We start from the raw sequence: 18,725 nt of genomic DNA on the forward strand, positions 1-18,725 counted from the left end.
TGGGCTGCACAGGAGGGGCATTTTCCTGGGCTGCAGGAAGTTGCCGGCTGGAATTTGGGATGGTGAATTCTGATCACCTGGGGGTGCTGTCCCGGGAACCTGAGCACCTAAAAGGATTTCTAGGCTACTAGTTTATTGGTCGGATTAAAGGATTTTCTGCGGGTAAGGCAGGGTGCCTGACATTCACACAGAGTATTCAGGGAAACAGGAGAACAAGGACTGATCTTGGTGCTACCAGGAAGTAATGGTTGTCTGTAGGTGAAGTGCTCCCGGAGCTCTCGTGACACGGAACTCCCCCGTCAGTATTTCCTATTGTGGCAGCTGATGTTCTATATGAGGGCAGCACACAGACAGTGACCTGAATATCAAGCAGGACAAGTCAAACTGAAATTTAAACTGGATCTTGGAAAAGTAACATTTGACCAAACAAGTAATCTTTTTCCCAAACTCAAAGCTTGGGTTGTTAGTGAGTTTTCTGCTAAATGTAGGCACTTGTTGTTTTTCTAGATTTGTGGACAGTAGCTCCCAGATGGCCAGGCTGGCCACATATCCTGCTGTGTCCACCCACCCTCTTCTCCAGGCTGCCTGCCCGCCCACTCACCTGCCCTCACCTCTTCCGGGCCCACTCCCTAACTGGGTTTCTCTTCTTCCAACTTGGTCTTATTCTGCTACCCTGAACTGGGTCCAGCCTCAGCGACACTGTTCTTGCGTATAGACTCTGCCCCGCACTCCTGATCCTTCCTCTATGGTTAGTACAGTCTAGTTTGGCACTCAACTTTTGTTTGATTATTTTACATCTGCCACTTGCCTCTCTCCAATAGATTGTATAATTAATTAATTCATGGAATCAGCAAATACGTGCGCACATGCTCTAGGCTGGGCATTGAGGCTGGGCTTGTCTAAGTTGCTTGCAGCAAGGATAGAGTCTGCCACATAGGGTCCCCGCATGAGACTGTCTATGAAAACTGCCTCGGCATGAAGGGGTGCACTACTCAGATAGACCCAGGTTGTTTAATCCGAAGTTTCCAGTGTGTTTGAAATCCTGTCTACTTTAGATGAACGTAGACGTGGCCTTCGGCAAGCTTTAAAGCACACAATCTTGTCTGTAGCTCCTCTCCTGTCCACAGTCACCTTCAGAGTCTGGACTGCCTCTCGGCCTGCTAGGCTAAAGGACTTCTGTAGTGCAGTGGCTCCGGCACTGTGTGCTAGTCACTCAGGACTTTGTTCTTGGGAGTCAGCTCCATCCTTCTAGGATCTTGTAGGGCCCTGGGCTTGTACAGAGCTGGTCTGATGTGGACTGTCACCTGGCCTGGCTCCTGTGTTTTCACTAATTGGATCTGAGTGTGAGCCTTGCTGATCACAACCCCTCCTAGTCTCATTTGGCTGCTAGAGCATGTCTAGTGCTCATCCTCTTCCCCCAGATATTCATGATGCTCTGGAAAAGAAGAAAGCACACACACACCCATATTTGGAGAGCTCTGAGCTCTGTTGGGGGCGGAAGCAGAGCACCGGCTGTTCTGTGGAAAATGAGGGTGTTGCTGTGTGGCACGGAGTGTAGCTGTCCATAGAGTGCCGGGGAGGGTGCAGGAAGCTGAGTCTCTGCCCAGTGCCCTGCCCAGTGCCCAGCAGAGATGGCAACTGCCGTGCAGAGCATGCTGCAGCCTCCCAGACAGACAGGTTCTGGGGTGTAGTACCAGATTACTGGTGATGGTTACAGCCTGTAAAACATCCTTCGAGCGTGCTCTAAGCCCTTGCCTCTTATTCCTGTTGATCTTTGCTACCCTAGAGACTGGCATTGATAGAGTCCCCATTTTAGAGAGCTGGTAGGTATAGATCCATCAGTCTGCCTCTTCACTGTTATGTCACCATGATATCGCAGGCCCTTACTGACAGAGAGGCTGGTCCTGGTTGCTGTGAGGTGCATTGAGCAGACTTACAACCATTGTAGACCCTACATGGGGGAAGGAAAAACAGCCTTTCCTAAACAGTGCAGCCAGCCCTCAGATGACTACTTCCTCCTCCTCCTCCTCTTCTTTTTCTTCCTCTTCCTCTCCTCTTCCTCTTCCTCCTCCTCTTCCTCCTCCTCCTCCTTCTTATTCTCCTTTTTTAAAGGATATTGGGGGCACTTTGGAGCTCAGGACACACTAAAAACCTAGAACCCAGAATTCCATAGCAAGTCAATGGGGGCCACATCTGTCAGACTCGACTTTTTACCGCAGTCAGAGGTTGTTTTGCAGCATGATGGCAGCTGCCACCAGGGGTCGCAGGAACCCTGCCAAGGCTCAGATAGGAACCAGTGTTGTGTGCGCAGTTGCTCCCTTCCAGGTGCATTCCACACCCCACTCCTAGTATCTGCTTGTCGCTCATGTCTTAGCTCCTCATGGTCCCTGCCCTGCCACAAGGCAGGCTAATATAGTGCCCTCCAGACCGAGTTAGCATTTGCAGTCTCAGAGATTGGCATAGTTGTGATGCCAGGAGAAAGCTGAACTTGCCTGGTGTCTCTGTTAACCAGAACTTAGTGAGGGACACACAGCCTGTCTAGGAGGAAGCTGCACAGCCTGCCGTTGTGCAGCCAGGTCACACCCAGACTTATCTACCCATCTTGGGCGGAGGACCAGACTGCTGCCAGTGCTCTGGGGACAGCTTCAGCAAAGACGGAGTTAGCACAGGGACCTTTGTGCCAGGGTAGAGAGTCTTAGCAGGAGTCGTGCCCTGTATCCTCCTGGGTAGAAAGTTCCAGAAGTTAAGGATGCCCCTGTGGAAGGCCAGGCATTTCTTGATAGTTTTGAAGACAGAATTTCAAGTTTTAGGAACTGCATGTTTGCAAATGGCCATGCCCTTCTAGGTGAGGTCCCAAAGCTATAGAACAGACAGTTCTCTGGTCTGTTGGGGACTGTGTTCCAAACGGGTACCAAAGTACAAAACTTGGGGTCAAGAATCAGGGTGGGTGTTGCTAATACCCTGTGAGACCCTGGGCACAGCCTAAACTCCCCGTGCATATGCTTCCCTATTTCCCGAGGGGGCAGGGACCATAGAGGCTCCATTGTTTTTCTTTGAGAAGCTGCTTTTCTGCATTTGAAGCTTTGAGATCACTTTGGGCGATGAAAAGAAAGTTGTTTATAGGAAGTCGATGTGTGGTGGGTGTGGAGGCAGGAGTGTGTCACTGCAGAGCTCCTGTGTGGACTTTGCTATGGTGGGAAGCCAGCCGGCTATGGGGAACGGGACTTGTGGGGGGGTGCTGCCTGGCCTTGATGGGGTGGAGAACTACTCGCGAGCTGTCCACCCCCTTTACCTCCCCTCCCGTTCCCACTCTAGGGTCACGATTCCCATGTGCTGGGAGGCTGCATGCTGTATTGCTGTATGGAATGGACCACGCCTCTCAGGGTGCTGGTCAGAGCTTCCTGTTTATATTTAGATGCTGTAAGGAGAGCGAGTCCTTTCGCTGCCACTGACCTACATTCATATTTAATGTCGCTTGTGTCTCTCGACTTCTCATTGGTTTTCCTTCTGGAGGCAGCAGAAACTCGGTTCATAGAAAGGTTGAGGACAGCGCTCTCAGTGAAAGTCTGCAGAGGTGTCTTGTTCTGAATTCATTTAATGCCTTTGTATGTGCATGTCTGTGTGTGCACATGTCCGGAGGTCAGAGGGTATCTTGCAGGAGACCGTTCTCTTTCACCGTGTAGATTCCAGGCATCAAACTCAGGTCAGCAAGCTCAGATTTGGGTGACTTTATGGCTGATGTCTTACCTGCCCTGTTGCATGGTTGAAGAATGTCTCCTCCTCCTTCCGCTACAAGTGGCTGCTCTGAGACTCCATCCCAGCTAGGACAGCACATCTCCTTGCTGCTCTCTGGAGTCTGTGCAGCGAGGCAAGAACAGTTGCACGTGTTTCCTGGTCACTGTCGCCCTTGCTTCCATTTTGCATTGCAGAGTCCCCAGTGTGACCAGTCTTCTCTGGGAACACATGAGCCCCAGCCACAGTGATGAGGCCTCACACTGGGGTCAGGGGTCTGTGGCAGCTGTGCTAATCGCCCTTAACTCTGACGGGCTCGAATGTGGGCGATGGGTACTTTCTGCTTGAGGCTGTCCTGTATTTTTAGATATTCCTGAAAAGAAAATGGAAGGGAGTTGTCACTGGTACCAGGAAGATGCTGCTGACGAGAGTAATAACGGTTGGCTGAGTGTTTTCTGAATGCCAGGCACTGACATTGTCACCGGCACAAATGTCACTCAGCACATTTGTGTGATGTGAGGAGAAACAGTCTCCAAAACATTAGACAGCAGGCCCCTGACTCACAGGGCAGCTGTTTGGAGAAGCAAGGGTTCGAAGCCAGCTGTCTGCCCAAAGCCCTGCCCCTTTGCCTCAGTATTTTGAAGGTCTATAGTTAGATGGTAGGTATGATTTTTTTTTTTTCAAACAGACCTTTAAAATAGCATGACAGAAAAGAGTTGGCCAACATAATCTACTAGTCCATGACTTGCTCTGTAGCCAGGAAAATGAAAGCATAGGTTCCCGTGAGAAACAGTGCCTGAAGGTTTGTGCCAGGACTCTGGATAAACAAGAAGTGGAAATAAAATCCAAAATTCAGCAGTCTATGAATGGATAAAGGAAATGAAGCTTCTACACAGTAGGATATTATTTGGCAATCAGAAGGGATGAGATTTTAAAAATGAATCGTGGTCATCATACGGTGCTGGACCAAATGCAGCTCGTAAGGGGCTAATCTTGTGTTTGTGCATCTCTCCCCAACTTCAAAAGTAATAAAGCTGGAATACTTGCTAAATAACTGCAAACCTTGAAAATAGTTTGCTAAATCTAGCCAGACACAAAAGATCAAATCCCATATGATTCCACTTTTATGAGCTGCCTAGAAAAGGCACATCTGTAGAGACAGAAAGTCGGTGAGTGGTCCCAGGGTCTGAGGGGGCTCAGGAAGGAGCTGCGGATGGCGGCTTCTTTTTATAGTGATCAGCTGCTCCGGAATTATCTGGTGATATTCCATTGAATTATATACTGTAGTTCATTTTATAATATTTGAACAGTATCTCGGCCAAGCTGTTGTTTAAACATTGACAAGCATCAGAGTGAAGGCTTTGACGCTCCCGCCTGGAGCCTTTCCAGCCGCTGTTATCTAGGGCAGTAGTGACACGCGGTGTCAGTCACCGCTCACTCTTGGGGGCTTGCTGTGTGCCAGGCCCTGTCTTCATCATTTCCATGCTTTTGTTTTTATTATTATGACGATTGTTTCAGACAGGGTTTCTCTGTGTATCCTTGGCTGTCTTGAAACTCATTCTATAGACCAGACTGGCCTCGAACTCAAGGAGATTTGCCTGCCTCTGCCTCTCATTTAGCAGTCATGCATTTAATGTCATCTGTGTGCCATGAGCAAAGGAGCCTGCCTTCACAACCCACGTCCTTGACCATTCTAGCACTAGGTCAATGCGTACAGACTCTCGCGGCAGAGACAAGTATAATGGAATGCACTCAGACTGGCTGGCTGAACCCTAGCTCTGTCCTTTTGTATCATCTTGGATGAGTTTCTGTCACCTCAAGGCCCAGTCCCTCTGTCATGGAGCTCTCAGAGAACTGGCAGGTAGCACTCAACAGCTGTTATTATTGCTATATGTTAAATACATATTGGTATATTGTTATTAAATGGAAACGTAAAAGAGCATAAATTCAGATCACAGACTCTTGTTTCATGAGTATTTCAGGTTGAATTAGCATCTCATTTGCTTGCAGAATTATAAAGTGAGAAGAAACATTCACTGAAAGAGTGTTTGCTCTAGCAGGTAAATGCTGAATCCAGGATTGGCTTCACTTCTGGAGGTGTGTGCTTATGTGTGTGTGTGTGTCTGTGTGTGTGTGTCCATGGTATACACATGTATTTAGCTCCTGAGAAGGATATGCTGAGCCTAGAAGGAAAACAGTTCTTGGTGGTCCCCCAAAGGGGTCTGCCATGGCTTCCAGCCAGGAGCCACTTAAACTCAGAGAAGCTGTGGGTTGACAGAAACCTCACAGGAGACCCCTGACAGCTTCCTTTCCCTCATCCCCCCCATGTAGTGTTTCCATGTCGTGTCCCCTCTCCATGCCCCGCATACCTCATCCTCCCCCACACACCTGATACCTGTGGGAACCCTGAGTCTAGAGGCAAGCATACGAGTTCAGCAACTCCAGGCGAGCTGCCTTCCTATGACTTTGCCTGTGAGTCTCAGGCTCTTCCTGGATTTCCTTTCCACTTTGGAACTTGAGATCCCCTAACATTGTCTTACTGCCTTTGAAGCCTACACCGTGGTGCTGGGTTATCAGAGACATGGACTTATACTGAAGTTGAGTACGTCCAGTTCCAAAGACTGACTCCTCCCCGCCTTCGGGTCACAGCGGCCTCAGGATGTGCCTCCCCTGTCTGAGTTCCCCAGCCATGGTTGAGCTAACCGAGAGAGCAATGGCTGATGCTGTAGTTCACAGGATCTCTGTTACATTCATAGCTTTATGCATCATATAACTGAGAAATTGTTATTCAGTTCATGTCCATGTGGCATTTAAGAATCAAAATATCAATTTGACTGTTCAGCCCTATAGCACAAGGTATTGTCTCGGTGGTATTCATAACACAGAAGGCCTGGGACATGTGGTGGTCCTGGTGGTCCTGGAGGTTTGGATTGCTCGAGGTGGGGCAGCTCTTGGTGGGAAAGAAAATCAGCACTGGTTCATAGGATTCTGTTTGAAGCTCATTTTTATTGCCTTGCAGGGATTGGGCATTGAGTTCACTGCTGTTAGCTGCTCTGTAAAAGAATTGCCAGAGGGCTTTGTAGTTACAGGGAACAGGGTCAAAGCAAGGTGATGTTATCATTGTTAGCTGTGGTGTCCTAACTCCAATCATATCTACAAGTTCTATGAGCACCTTCCTTGTAGGGTAGCTATGGAGATCAGAAACTGCACATCAAACCCAGGCATAGTGCAAGGTGCTGAGAAGGACCTACTTAAATGAACCTTGACTAGCGTGGGTCAGTCCTATACCCAGAAAAGAACGGGGGCTCTCAGATCTAAGCTGGACAGGGGAGAATTCTATAGTCCCACCTAAACAGAGCAGTGCAAAGGCTGGACAAGTTGCTCTCAGCTTGAGTCTCAGCTATCCAGCACCCTGTCCACTAGACTTCCCCCTGACCTTCCAGTAATGTCCTCCCCCTGACCCTCCAGTAATGTCCTCCCCTAACCTTCCAGTAATGTCCTCCCCTGACCTTCCAGTAATGTCCTCCCCTGACCTTCCAGTAATGTCCTCCCCTGACCTTCCAGTCATGTCCTCCCCTGACCTTCCAGTCATGTCCTCCCCTGACCTTCCAGTAATGTCCTCCCCTGACCTTCCAGTAATGTCCTCCCCTGACCTTCCAGTCATGTCCTCCCCTGACCTTCCAGTAATGTCCTCCCCTGACCTTCCAGTAATGTCCTCCCCTGACCTTCCAGTAATGTCCTCCCCTGACCTTCCAGTCATGTCCTCCCCTGACCTTCCAGTAATGTCCTCCCCTGACCTTCCAGTAATGTCCTCCCCTGACCTTCCAGTCATGTCCTCCCCTAACCTTCCAGTAATGTCCTCCCCTGACCTTCCAGTAATGTCCTCCCCTGACCTTCCAGTCATGTCCTCCCCTGACCTTCCAGTCATGTCCTCCCCTGACCTTCCAGTAATGTCCTCCCCTGACCTTCCAGTAATGTCCTCCCCCTGACCTTCCAGTCATGTCCTCCCCTGACCTTCCAGTCATGTCCTCCCTCCCCCTGGTCTTCCAGTTGTGTCCTCCCTCCCCCTGACCTTCCAGTAATGTCCTCCCCCTGACCTTCCAGTCATGTCCTCCCCTGACCTTCCAGTCATGTCCTCCCTCCCCCTGGTCTTCCAGTTGTGTCCTCCCTCCCCCTGACCTTCCAGTAATGTCCTCCCCCTGACCTTCCAGTCATGTCCTCCCCTGACCTTCCAGTCATGTCCTCCCTCCCCCTGGTCTTCCGGTAGTGTCCTCCCTCCCCCTGGTCTTCCCGTAGTGTCCTCCCTCCCCTGGTCTTCCGGTAGTTTCCTCCCTTTGGCCCCTTGTACTACCTCAGCTTTCAGCACTACACCCTGGACAGCCTGGGAAGAGCGTGGCCCCCAGTGTGGGGCTTCCTCTCCAGCACCTGGGCAAGTCAGGTAACTCCTTGGAGACTCTCTCTCCCCACATATTTAGGTGCAGATATTACTTGCTGAGTGTTACTAAATAGCCAGTGTGTGTGTAAGAGCTTTGAGAGCAAGGGATGTATAACCCAAATGATTTTATCATTACGAGTTCACAGAAGGACCTGCCAGATCCTGATCCCTCTGTGGAACTTTGTCCGGTAGCAGGGAGATGGATTATAGACTGGCTGAGTGGGTGTTCTGTGTTTTTGAAACACAGCAATGTGGTCAGTCATTTATTATTAATGCTTTAAACCTGGTCTTGTTGTCAAATGCATTTTATTATGATTTGACTGTGGCTTGAGTGTGTCCCCCAAAAGCTTTGTGTGCTGGTTCCTAGGGTGGTAGTGCTACCACATCGATGAAGGAATGTCAAGATATGGGAGCTAATGGAAAATGATTAGATCATTGGGCACCAACCTCGGAAGGTGCTGATGCAGCTCTTAAGGGGCCAAGGTCTCTAGTTAAATAGAATGCACTTGGTCCTTTTGCTTCTTGTCCCCCCATGATCTTTCTTCTTCTGCCATGATGCTGCCCACCTTGTTAGGGTGTAGTTAGAAGTGTCTCTCATCAGAGCTGAGAAGATGCTACTGTGTTACTGAACCTCATCGGCTTTTCTGTGTAGTGCCTAGTCTTGAGAGAACAGATGAATACACACTAAATTTCTACCCTTTTGCATACAGCTTGATTTGGAGAAGCAGGTATTACTGAGATCTTACTAAGGTGTTGGCATCATAAGAAGCCCTTTAGCAAGTCTGACCACCTCCCCATTTTTGATCATGCATTTCTCTGGGGGGGGGGGAGTCACTGAAAACACTACTGAGGGTGACTGATAAACTGACAAGGCTTCATCTCAGTTTTTAATGGGAGCCAATCTGGGCCCTGACCTAGGACTTTGCCTCTCAGACAGAGCTGATGTGACCCTGGCACTTGAAAATCATGTGCCAGTCCAGACGCCCAGCTTTTGTCAGATACCTAAGGATTCTAGAACTGAGTTAGTGCTAGAATTCTGCCTGTGCTCTGATACATGCCCAGTGCATGTAGGATGAAAGGCATGGTGTTGGGGGAAAGAGAAGCCACCATTATTTCGACACCATGAGGGCCTTCCGCAGGCCAAGGGAGACTCATGCAGTCCACACCTTAGGTGCTACAGACTTGCTATCTAGATCATGATCCCATCCGAAGCCCTGTGTGTGCCTCCTCTGCTGTGGAGGGCAGGTTGCAGAGCTGGTTAAATACCCTTACTAGCCATGTGTGACTTCTGCTTGTAGACCCAGAGGATTGGCTTTGGCTCTTTGGAACCTACTAAAATACAAGGATCATCAAGCTGTATTGAACAGATGAGGTGTTTCTTTGGTTTCGGAGCTCTGACATGTCTTTGGATAGGTTGATAATTGCCATGGGCTTTAGCTGCCAGAGTCCAGCCTGCAGGAACATGATATCAACCAGTGGGGTCAATTTTTCTTAATCTTCTAACATATTCTGGGGTATTGGTTTGGTTCTCCATGTATTTAACTACTGGTTTTAGCTCTTACATTGTTTGGTTGCTTCTTATCCAAGAAAAGACCAGACTGTGGAACAATTTCTCTCCCTTCCCCCCCTCCCCCCTCCCGTGGCTTTTAATTTAGTGCTAGTGAATGTGTAGAGATAAACCTGAAAACCAAGCACTTGCTCACTTGCCTTTAGTAGTTCTGAGGCTGTTGTGTCAATGAGGAGTCTGGGTTTTTTGTTTTGTTTTGTTTTTTTGAGACACGGTCTCTCTGTATAGCCTTGGCTTGTACTGGAACTCTGTAGACCAGGCTGGCCTCAAATTCTGAGATCTACTTGCCTCTGCCTACCAAGTGCTAGGGTTAAAGGTGTACATCACCACAGCCTAGAGGAGTCTATTCTTTTTTATCGCACATTTTCTTTAAAAAAGTTAAGAAGTTATGGCAGAACTGGAAGAGGCTACTTAATGATTTGGACTGTGAATAAATACTAAAACTTAGAATTGAAAATTTAATTTTTTTATTTGTGTGTCTGTGATCTGTATGGGTGCAGACATGTGTTTACTACAGGGCACATGTAAAAGTTTGAGAACAGCCTTGGATGTGGGTTCTTGCCTCCCATCCTACATGAGACTCAGTCTCTTGTTTTCCCACTATGTATATCATGAGCTGGCCCCAGGCCACAGGGGTTCTCCTGTCTCTGCTTCCTGTCTGCACAGGAGTGCTGGGATCACAGCAAGTGCTACCACATCTATTCTGGGCATACGAACTAAGGATCATGGCAAGTATTTTACCCATTAAACCATCTCCACAGAGTTTTGAGTTTTTACAAAATTGTAAACACTCAGTTCTAGGAATTCAGTGAAGCTTTCAAGTACTTCATAATACAAACTGCCCAGTGATAAAACCAGAAAAAAAGAACCATATAAATTAACAGATGTAGGGATAAGCCCCGCCCGTTCTGTAAGTCTATTTCCCCATTAAAGCTGTATATATTTTTACAATCTGTCTACATTCATTTACGCCGTTACAAACAGACGTAAGGGGGAGAAATGGAATTTCTTTTCAGAAGGTATGTAAGTGAGAACTCAGTGGAGCAGCATCTTTAGAGGAAGAACAAGGGAGAAGCAAGCTACTAACCTTCAATTCCCTTCCCAGTGAAATAGCTCCAAAGATAAATATCAATATCGCATCTCCCAGACATAATGCAGCTAAGAAATCAGCAGTAGTAGGACAATCCCACAAATATATTTAAGGAATTACTTTGGGCAGAAGAAAAAAGACACCAGAAGGAAATATGAATCAACACGAATGTTTAGCATAAAAGAGCCCAGCTATATTGCTGAAAATAGAAGACTAAGTTTCTTTAAAATATAATTGACTACTTAATACAAATACTAGCGATGAGGGGACAGGTTATGAAGGTTATGAGGGTTGTTCAGAGTATGCGAAGTCATTTGAAACAGATCACAACAATTAAAACCAAGAGCAGCAGGCATCATTTCTGCTAGTAAGTTAACAAGTGAGCTAAATACGCTAGTGAAATAGAGGAGAAAGAAACAGAACACGGGCATGTGGGACAAATACAAACTTCAGTAAATGTTACTGTGGGGGTCTGTTTGTCTTTTGAGACAGATCTCACTGTGTAGCCTAGGCTGGCCTCATGTGCATAATCCTCAGCTTCCAGAGTACTGGGATCATGGGCATGTGTCACCATGTTTGGCTGACTATAAATGTTCCAAACACTTAAAACTAATCGGCCATCACAATGGAAAATAAGGAAGGTTCGAGTGTTGACTATAGGAAGTAGTTTAGAAAATAATGGCACAGTAGGTTGGGAGGAAAAGGGACGAGAAATCTGCTATGGCTACATTAACCAAATGAGAATTGGAGGAACTGGGTTAAAGTTGACAAAGGTGGTGTTGAAGCAAAGAAGTCAATCTATTAAAGGTTTAATAACAATTCTAAAGTTTATATGCCCAGTAGCAGAGCTTTAAAATATATGAAGGAAAACTGATGAAACTTCACAGAGAAATGGGAAGATGCACAGTTATGGTGGACTCAATACCACCGTTTCAGTAAATGTAGAGCAGGAAGACATATCAGTAAGTTAGAGAAAGAAGGCCAGGAGCACAGTGTGTTGACTTGACCCAACCAACCTTAGTGTGACATTCCACCTTACAGTAGAATATACATTCTCTTCTAGCAAAAGACGTATAAGAGCAACTAAGTCAGGAACACATTGTGACAAAGTCAGAAGAATTCAGCTATGTTCTCTAGTGCCTGTCAGTGTTTCTCAAGACCATTGATTGCAGGAAAAAGCTCACACTCAGAAAACTTATTTCTGCTTACTGTTTATTATACAAAAAGAGACAGACTAAAATCAGTAAAGGCATGGAGGAATGAGTTCAGGAAAGAACAGGCTCCAGTGTGGAGTTATCCTCTTCTTTCCAGAGTCCCACAAGCAGCCCTCAGTTCTCCCAGCCGTGAGTGTGATGGCTCTCACCAGGCATCGGTGTGAGTGTACACAGATCACTGTAACAGAACACAGTCCAGAGATGCACGCTTTGGTGCCCATATGATTTCCCACAAATGTGCATCTCATCGGGAAAGGAAAATCTTCAGTTATGTGGAATTAGAAAGCTGGAGGTCTACTCGCAAAGAAGTCAGGTCAGTCTGTACCTTGCAGTGTGTGTAAAACTGACGGCAGTGTGGGTCACACTTCTGGGTTCCAGTTCTGAGGAACACGCAGGGCAAAGCCTTGATAGCCCAAACTTATCCTAATTAAAGAAAACATCCAATTCTAGAGGAACACGCAGGGCAAAGCCTTGATAGCCCAAACTCAGCCCAATTAAAGAAAACATCCAATTCTAGAGGAACATGCAGGGCAAAGCCTTGTTAGCCCAAACTCAGCCCAATTAAAGAAAACATCCAATTCTAGGGGAACATGCAGGGCAAAGCCTTGTTAGCCCAAACTCAGCCCAATTAAAGAAAACATCCAATTCTAGAGGAACATGCAGGGCAAAGCCTTGTTAGCCCAAACTCAGCCCAATTAAAGAAAACATCCAATTCTAGGGGAACATGCAGGGCAAAGCCTTGTTAGCCCAAATTCAGTTCAATTAAAGAAAACATGGATACATTTGATTTCATCAAAGTTTATTTCTGCTATTTAAAAAAATGTCCTGTTTGTGTGGCACAAACAGATCATGGTTGATCTCTATCCACCCAGGGCAAATGCCCTGTTAAAAAATGTAAGAGCGGTGGGGGAGGGGAAGGAGGAGGAGGAGAAGGAGAAGAAGTAGTGGTAGTATTCATAGGATGAAAATATTCCCAAATCACAAATCCGAGCATCTATGTCTAGAATGTACAAACACTGTCAGGTCAGTAGGAAAATTAGTAACCCTGTTTAAGACACTTGACTAAATAAGATATGTAGATAGCAAATAGGCACATGAACAGATGGGCGGCTGGAGTCAGTGGTCGTGGAAATGACTCTAAACACAATGAGATGCCTTTCCCTGCCCTCTGGGGCAACACTGTGTAAAAGTCAGACAGTAGCAATGCCAGATCTGTGGAGACAGGATGCTCACCCATGGCTGGCCAGATGCAGAAAGCTGAAGCTAGTTTAGAAAAACAGTTTGGCAACTAAAAAATTAAGAAGAAACTTGTCATGTGGTCTAACAGTTCTACCCCTATATACCAACCAAAGAGTATTAAAATATTTCTCTACAGGAAGGCTGTCCGTGAATACTCACAGCTGCATTGTTCATAGTAGCCAGAGTGGGAACGACCTGCGTCTGCACTGGGCAGTTGGGTAGAAAATGCAGCCTGTCGAGCAGTGAAAATACTGTGAAAAGAGAAAGACAATAAAACAGCACTGAAACTTTCTATATCCTGGATGAGCCTGGGAAGCATGCATGCAAAGAAATAACTCCCAAAGGCCATATGTACGACTTCATTTACATAAAGTGTCCAGAAGGAATAAGCTATAGAGATTGTAGACTGATGGTAGTCTAAAGCTGAGGGCAGGACTGGGAACTGACTTTATCTGAGCAGAAAACAGCATTTGAGGATGATGAGATTATTCTAAATTCAAATTTTGTCTTAGTTTGGGTGAAGAGACACCATGACCATAGCAACTCTTATAAACATTTAGCTAGAGCTGGCTTGCTGTTCAGAGGTTTAGTCCAAAATTGTCATGGCAGGAAGCTTGGCATCGTGCAGGCAGACATGATGCTGGAGAAGGGGTTGAGAGTTCTACATCTGGATTCGCAGGCAACAGGGAGAGACTGTGTGCCACACTGGCCATAGCTTGAGCATGTAAGACCTCAAAGTCCTTCCTCCAACAAGGCCACACCTCCCAATAGTGCCACTCCCTATGAGCCAAGCATTCAAACACATAAGTCTGTAGGGGATATTCCTATTCAAACTACCACAAATTATAAAGTCTTTGAATTTATTTTAAAAAAATTGAATACATGAAACAGGCAAATTTTATCTCATGTATATTACACCTCACTAGTGATATCAGAATAATATACTGTGATCACGATAGCATAATACTGATAAAAGAGCAGACAGGTAAGTCAGTAGAACAGAGCAGGGCTAAAGGCTAGATCCATCCAACCAAGTCAACTAGGCTTTGACAAAGGCAGTCTTAATGCCAGGACTACTGAGTACAGATGCAGAAAAATAAAGAAGAAAAACTCAGCCATAGGCCTCAAGTGTTATGTCAAAATAGATCATAAGTGTCAAAGCGCAAAGCTGTGAAATTCCTGGAAGATAACACAGGAGAAAGCTAGGTGACTTTGTGTTTACCAGTGAGGTTTAGTTATAATATCTAAAGTATAATCCATGAAAGGAAAAGTTGATAAATATTAGAATTTAATAAAGTTAAATATATAAAATAAATAATAAAGTTAAATCTGAAAGATGCCAGCTAAGGAGTGGGAAGAGAAGGGTTTGACTTGGAAGGCTGGGGTCTGGCTCAGCTGGTAAAATGCTGCCTGTGCAAGCTTGCAGTCAGACTTTGAGATGAGCTGGAATGTATATCATGTCATATAGGGCACTTGAGGCAGCAGAACTCCTATTGTAAAAATCCTGCCACACCATCCCCACCGTGTCTTCTCCCACTGCCTTTTGGTGGCTGAAGACTGATCTCTCTAGACCAATTGAAGGTTGGTGGACACTGGGCTCAAGAAGTGTCTGCTTGCCAGGCAGTGGTGGTGCATGTCTTTAATCCCAGCACCCGGGTGGCAGAGGCAGGCGGATCTCTGGGAGTTCGAGTCCAGCCTGGTCTACAAGAGCTAGTTCCAGGACAAACTCCAAAGCTACAGAGAAACCCTGTCTCGAAAAACCAAAAAAAGTTTGCTCATTCTCACATTGTATTTTTTAAGCCTCTCATGCTTTCGCACATCTCAATCCTGAACTCTCCTCTGGCAAAGAGTTGTTTGCCCCTCTATGAGAAAAATCCCTCCAGACAATGTTCTGGGTTGTCTTTTAGTCCAGAACTGAGTGTTAGTCTGAATGTGGTAAGATTTCCTAGTTTTTAAGTAATGCTCCCTCAGAGCATTGAAAACTTATTCCAAGGCATGCCCCAGTGACCCAGAGATGTCTCACTAGCTACCACCTCTTAAAAGATTCCATGTCTTCCCAGTAGCACCACTGTGGAGGTCACGCCTTTAACATAAAGGCCTTTGGAGACGCTTAAGCTGTAAACAAGAGCAGCCAGATTCGCTCACTTTTAAAAATTGTTGAAGAGCTTTGGGCATCATTAAGTGAGTCTTTGTATTAGTTAGGACCCTCCTGGGACAGGGTCAGTGGGAGGTAAGACCTTTAGTTGACTATTAGAACCCCAAGGGATCTGCTGGTGTGCTTCTAGTCCATTCTGAAGGCCTGGGAACCCGAAGGCCAGTGGCATAGGTTTCAGTCTGAGAGCCAGCAGGCCCCAGGCCAAGAGGAGCCAATGCTGGTGTTCAGGCAGGAAAGGCCTTGCTTTGCTCCATCCTAGCTCTTGTCCTGTTCTGTTCAGGTGACTAGAAGAGGCCCCACCCACTTAGGGAAGGCAGCCCAAGTGTGATTCTCGTCCAGAAACACCTACAGACACACCCAGAATAATCGTTCAAACGTCCTAGCACCCCATTGCCTGCTGATGCTGGTGTGTAAAAATGACCCTCATAGTCTTCAGGACTGAAGAGCTCATGGTGAAGGGCACTCTCAAGGTCACACCGAGCGTCAAGCTGAAATAGGCGGCTGTGTATTGTGAGTGGCCTCTTCTGCCACTATAAATGTTCCTCCTGGTGCTTCATTTTGATGCTCCATTTGTCTTTAAGAGTGTGGCGTCACATGCCTTTAATTGAGAAGCAGAGGGAGACGTAAGTGAGTTCAAGACCGACTTGGTCTACTTAGGGAGTTCCAGACCAGCCAGTATTGCACAGGGAGGCCCTTTCTCAATTCAAGGAGGACAGGGTAGAGGGTCCAATTCTCCATCAGCCTCTAATGGCACAGACCATTTTCTGGCCCTCCAAAACCTAAAACTAAGTCCCATGAAAACCAGCTCATCCGGTTTCTGACTTTGCTTTGCTCTTAGGACTTTGTTTAGAGAAGCTGCCTGTGTCATCCTCAACCAGTAATCTCCATGTGGACCGGGAGCAGGATGTCATCACCTGCTACGAGAAAGCTGGGGACATCGCACTCTTGTACCTCCAGGAGATCGAAAGGGTACGTAAGAACTGTGTGTTCGTTCCAGCTGGTCTCCTCCCCAGCTCTGCATCCGAGTGGGATTATGGGTAGCTGTAGCCTACCTCTGGAACACCGTTGACATGTCTGCCTCTGCATGCGAGCTCTGCTTGCATTCCTGAATGTTATGGAGAAAATGGTCATAGGTGTGGCATCTATGAACATAAGTGGGTCAGTGCGTTTGTGCAAGTACGACAGTGGGATTGGCCAGCCACTCTTGCTTTCCTGGTGTAGACTCATCTTTGCGTGATCTTCATACCAGCAGGTATTTAGCTGCAGTTTGGGCAGCTTTACCTTGATAGTATGGTAGAGGCTTGCCAGGTTCTTAACTAGTCTTTCTGGAATAGAGACTGTCTCCTGAGACTCTCTGGAAAGGCCATAGCAGTCAAATGTTTGGTCTGTCTCAGGGGAAGGAAAAATGGCAGCTGACAAGAATGTCACACAAGCAGAGGAGGCTAGAGGAGGGATGGGGTCAGGGATGGGGCCAAGGAAGGAGTCAGAGATAGGACCAGGGATGGGGCCAGGGACGGGGTCAGGGACAGGGTCATGGATGGAGTTAGGGAAGGGGTCACGGATGGGGTCAGGGCCAGGGATGGGGTCAGGGAAGGAGTCAGAGATGGAGCCAGGGATGGGGCCATGGATGAGGTCAGGGACAGGGTCATAAATGAAGTTAGGGAAGGGATCATGGATGGGGTCAGGGCCAGGGATGGGGCCAGGGTCGGATCTAGGGAGGGGGTCTGGAATGGGGTCAGGGATGTGGTCAGGGATAGGTGGCCATCTTACCTGTTCAGAAGGATCCCTGTCTTTCCGGTCTGTTCTTTACTAAACTCCTTCACAGCTCAGCCTCAGTTTCCCTATTTATAAAAGGCTCATACAAGTAGTCATGCCTCATGAAGTTCTTGCAAGAACTCTATAAGGTGATGTGGGAGTGTCATCTATCTATCTGTTGCTTTCATTGGTTAATTAATAAAGAAACTGCTTGGCCTTTGATAGGACAGCAGCTTAGATAGGCGGAGTAGACAGAACAGAATTCTGGAAGGAAGAAGGCAGTGAGTCAGATGCCATGTCTCTCCTCTCCAGGCAGTCGCCATGATTCTCCCACCTGACACAGACGCAGGTTAAGATCTTTCCTGGTAAGCCACACCTCGTGGTGCTACACAGATTATTAAATATGGGTTAAAGCAAGATGTGAGAGTTAGCCAATAAGAGGCTAGAACTAATGGGCCAGGCAGTGTTTAAAAGAATACAGTTTCCGTGTAATTATTTCGGGGCATAAGCTAGCTGTGCAGGAGCCGGGTGGCGGGAAGGTCACATGGATAAAGACAGTCTGGATCCAGGAACATACTAGGTTCTTGGTGTCACTAGTTTGTAATGACACTCAGTCCTCACCATTTCTTCTGTGGCACTTTCCCGTGGTCTAACCAAAGCTGGACCGATATGCACCTGTGGGATTGTTGGAAACAATAACCAACCTTGTAAGACTTGAAAGTGATCGGAAGGTTTGCTTTCCATGAGCTTTCAAGACTGTGTTTTTCCATAATGATTAGAGGGTAGAGGAACTACCTGAGCCTTTACCTAAGCCTTACAGAAATCATCTCGCAGTGTGTTCATGGGTGTGGGGAGAGACAGCCTTGTCTCGGAGCAGGGAAAGAAGAAACCGAGGAGTGGCTGGGAGCTGCTGAGACTCATTTGACCTGGGCCTAACTAACCATGACTGTAAGACACAGGTTTTGGGAGGTTTGGGGAATTCAGGTTGATGTGACTCTCTGGCCAGTATGCTGTCCCACTGGAAGGTTCTGTGAGGAGTGAATTTTGTTGTTGTCGGAAATGATGGTGCAGGCTGATTTTGAAGACTGTGTTCCTCCCCTGCCGACCTGCCCTGACTGGCACATGGCTGTAGAAAACCCAGTTTGTCCCAACTGAGCTCTGCTGCTGACCGTATATTTTGGCTTTGATCAGAGACCTTCATTTCTCAGCTCACCATCTACGTGTCCACTGTGGAGCTGCCCTTCCCTGGCAGGGAGAGAGGGATCCATTTGTCACATATCTGCAGTGACACAGGAAGTGGTAGATGGGGTCTCCTGCCTTTTGTAGTAATTCCCTGGTTACTGGTGTGTTCTTCAGCTGGACAGCAGGGGAATCCATAGCCACGGAATTCAAAAGAACCCTCCCTTCCTCCCTCTTCCCCACTTCCTTCTGTTTTGGTTTAAGGGAGTTAGGTTTTGAAAAGAAAGTTAAGGCCCCGGGACATCCAGCAAGTTTGGCCAATTAGAAACCAGCTCTTTCCTGACACCCAGTACAGGGCT

General features: G+C 47.1%; 1 protein-coding gene across 8 annotated transcripts in view; it reads left to right on the forward strand.

Moving 5' to 3' along the window:
• The window catches only part of Ttc7b (tetratricopeptide repeat domain 7B), a 215,232-nt gene that overhangs the window by 41,338 nt on the left and 155,169 nt on the right, over positions 1-18,725 (forward strand). For all 8 annotated transcript variants that reach the window (XM_057782135.1, XM_057782137.1, XM_057782136.1 and 5 more), the window contains one exon: positions 16,271-16,401. In XM_057782135.1, the coding sequence (XP_057638118.1) occupies positions 16,271-16,401 (131 nt within the window). The remainder of the gene's footprint in view (positions 1-16,270; positions 16,402-18,725) is intronic.

The sequence above is a fragment of the Chionomys nivalis genome, chromosome 10, assembly GCF_950005125.1.
Source record: "Chionomys nivalis chromosome 10, mChiNiv1.1, whole genome shotgun sequence".
NCBI classification, from domain to species: domain Eukaryota; kingdom Metazoa; phylum Chordata; class Mammalia; order Rodentia; family Cricetidae; genus Chionomys; species Chionomys nivalis.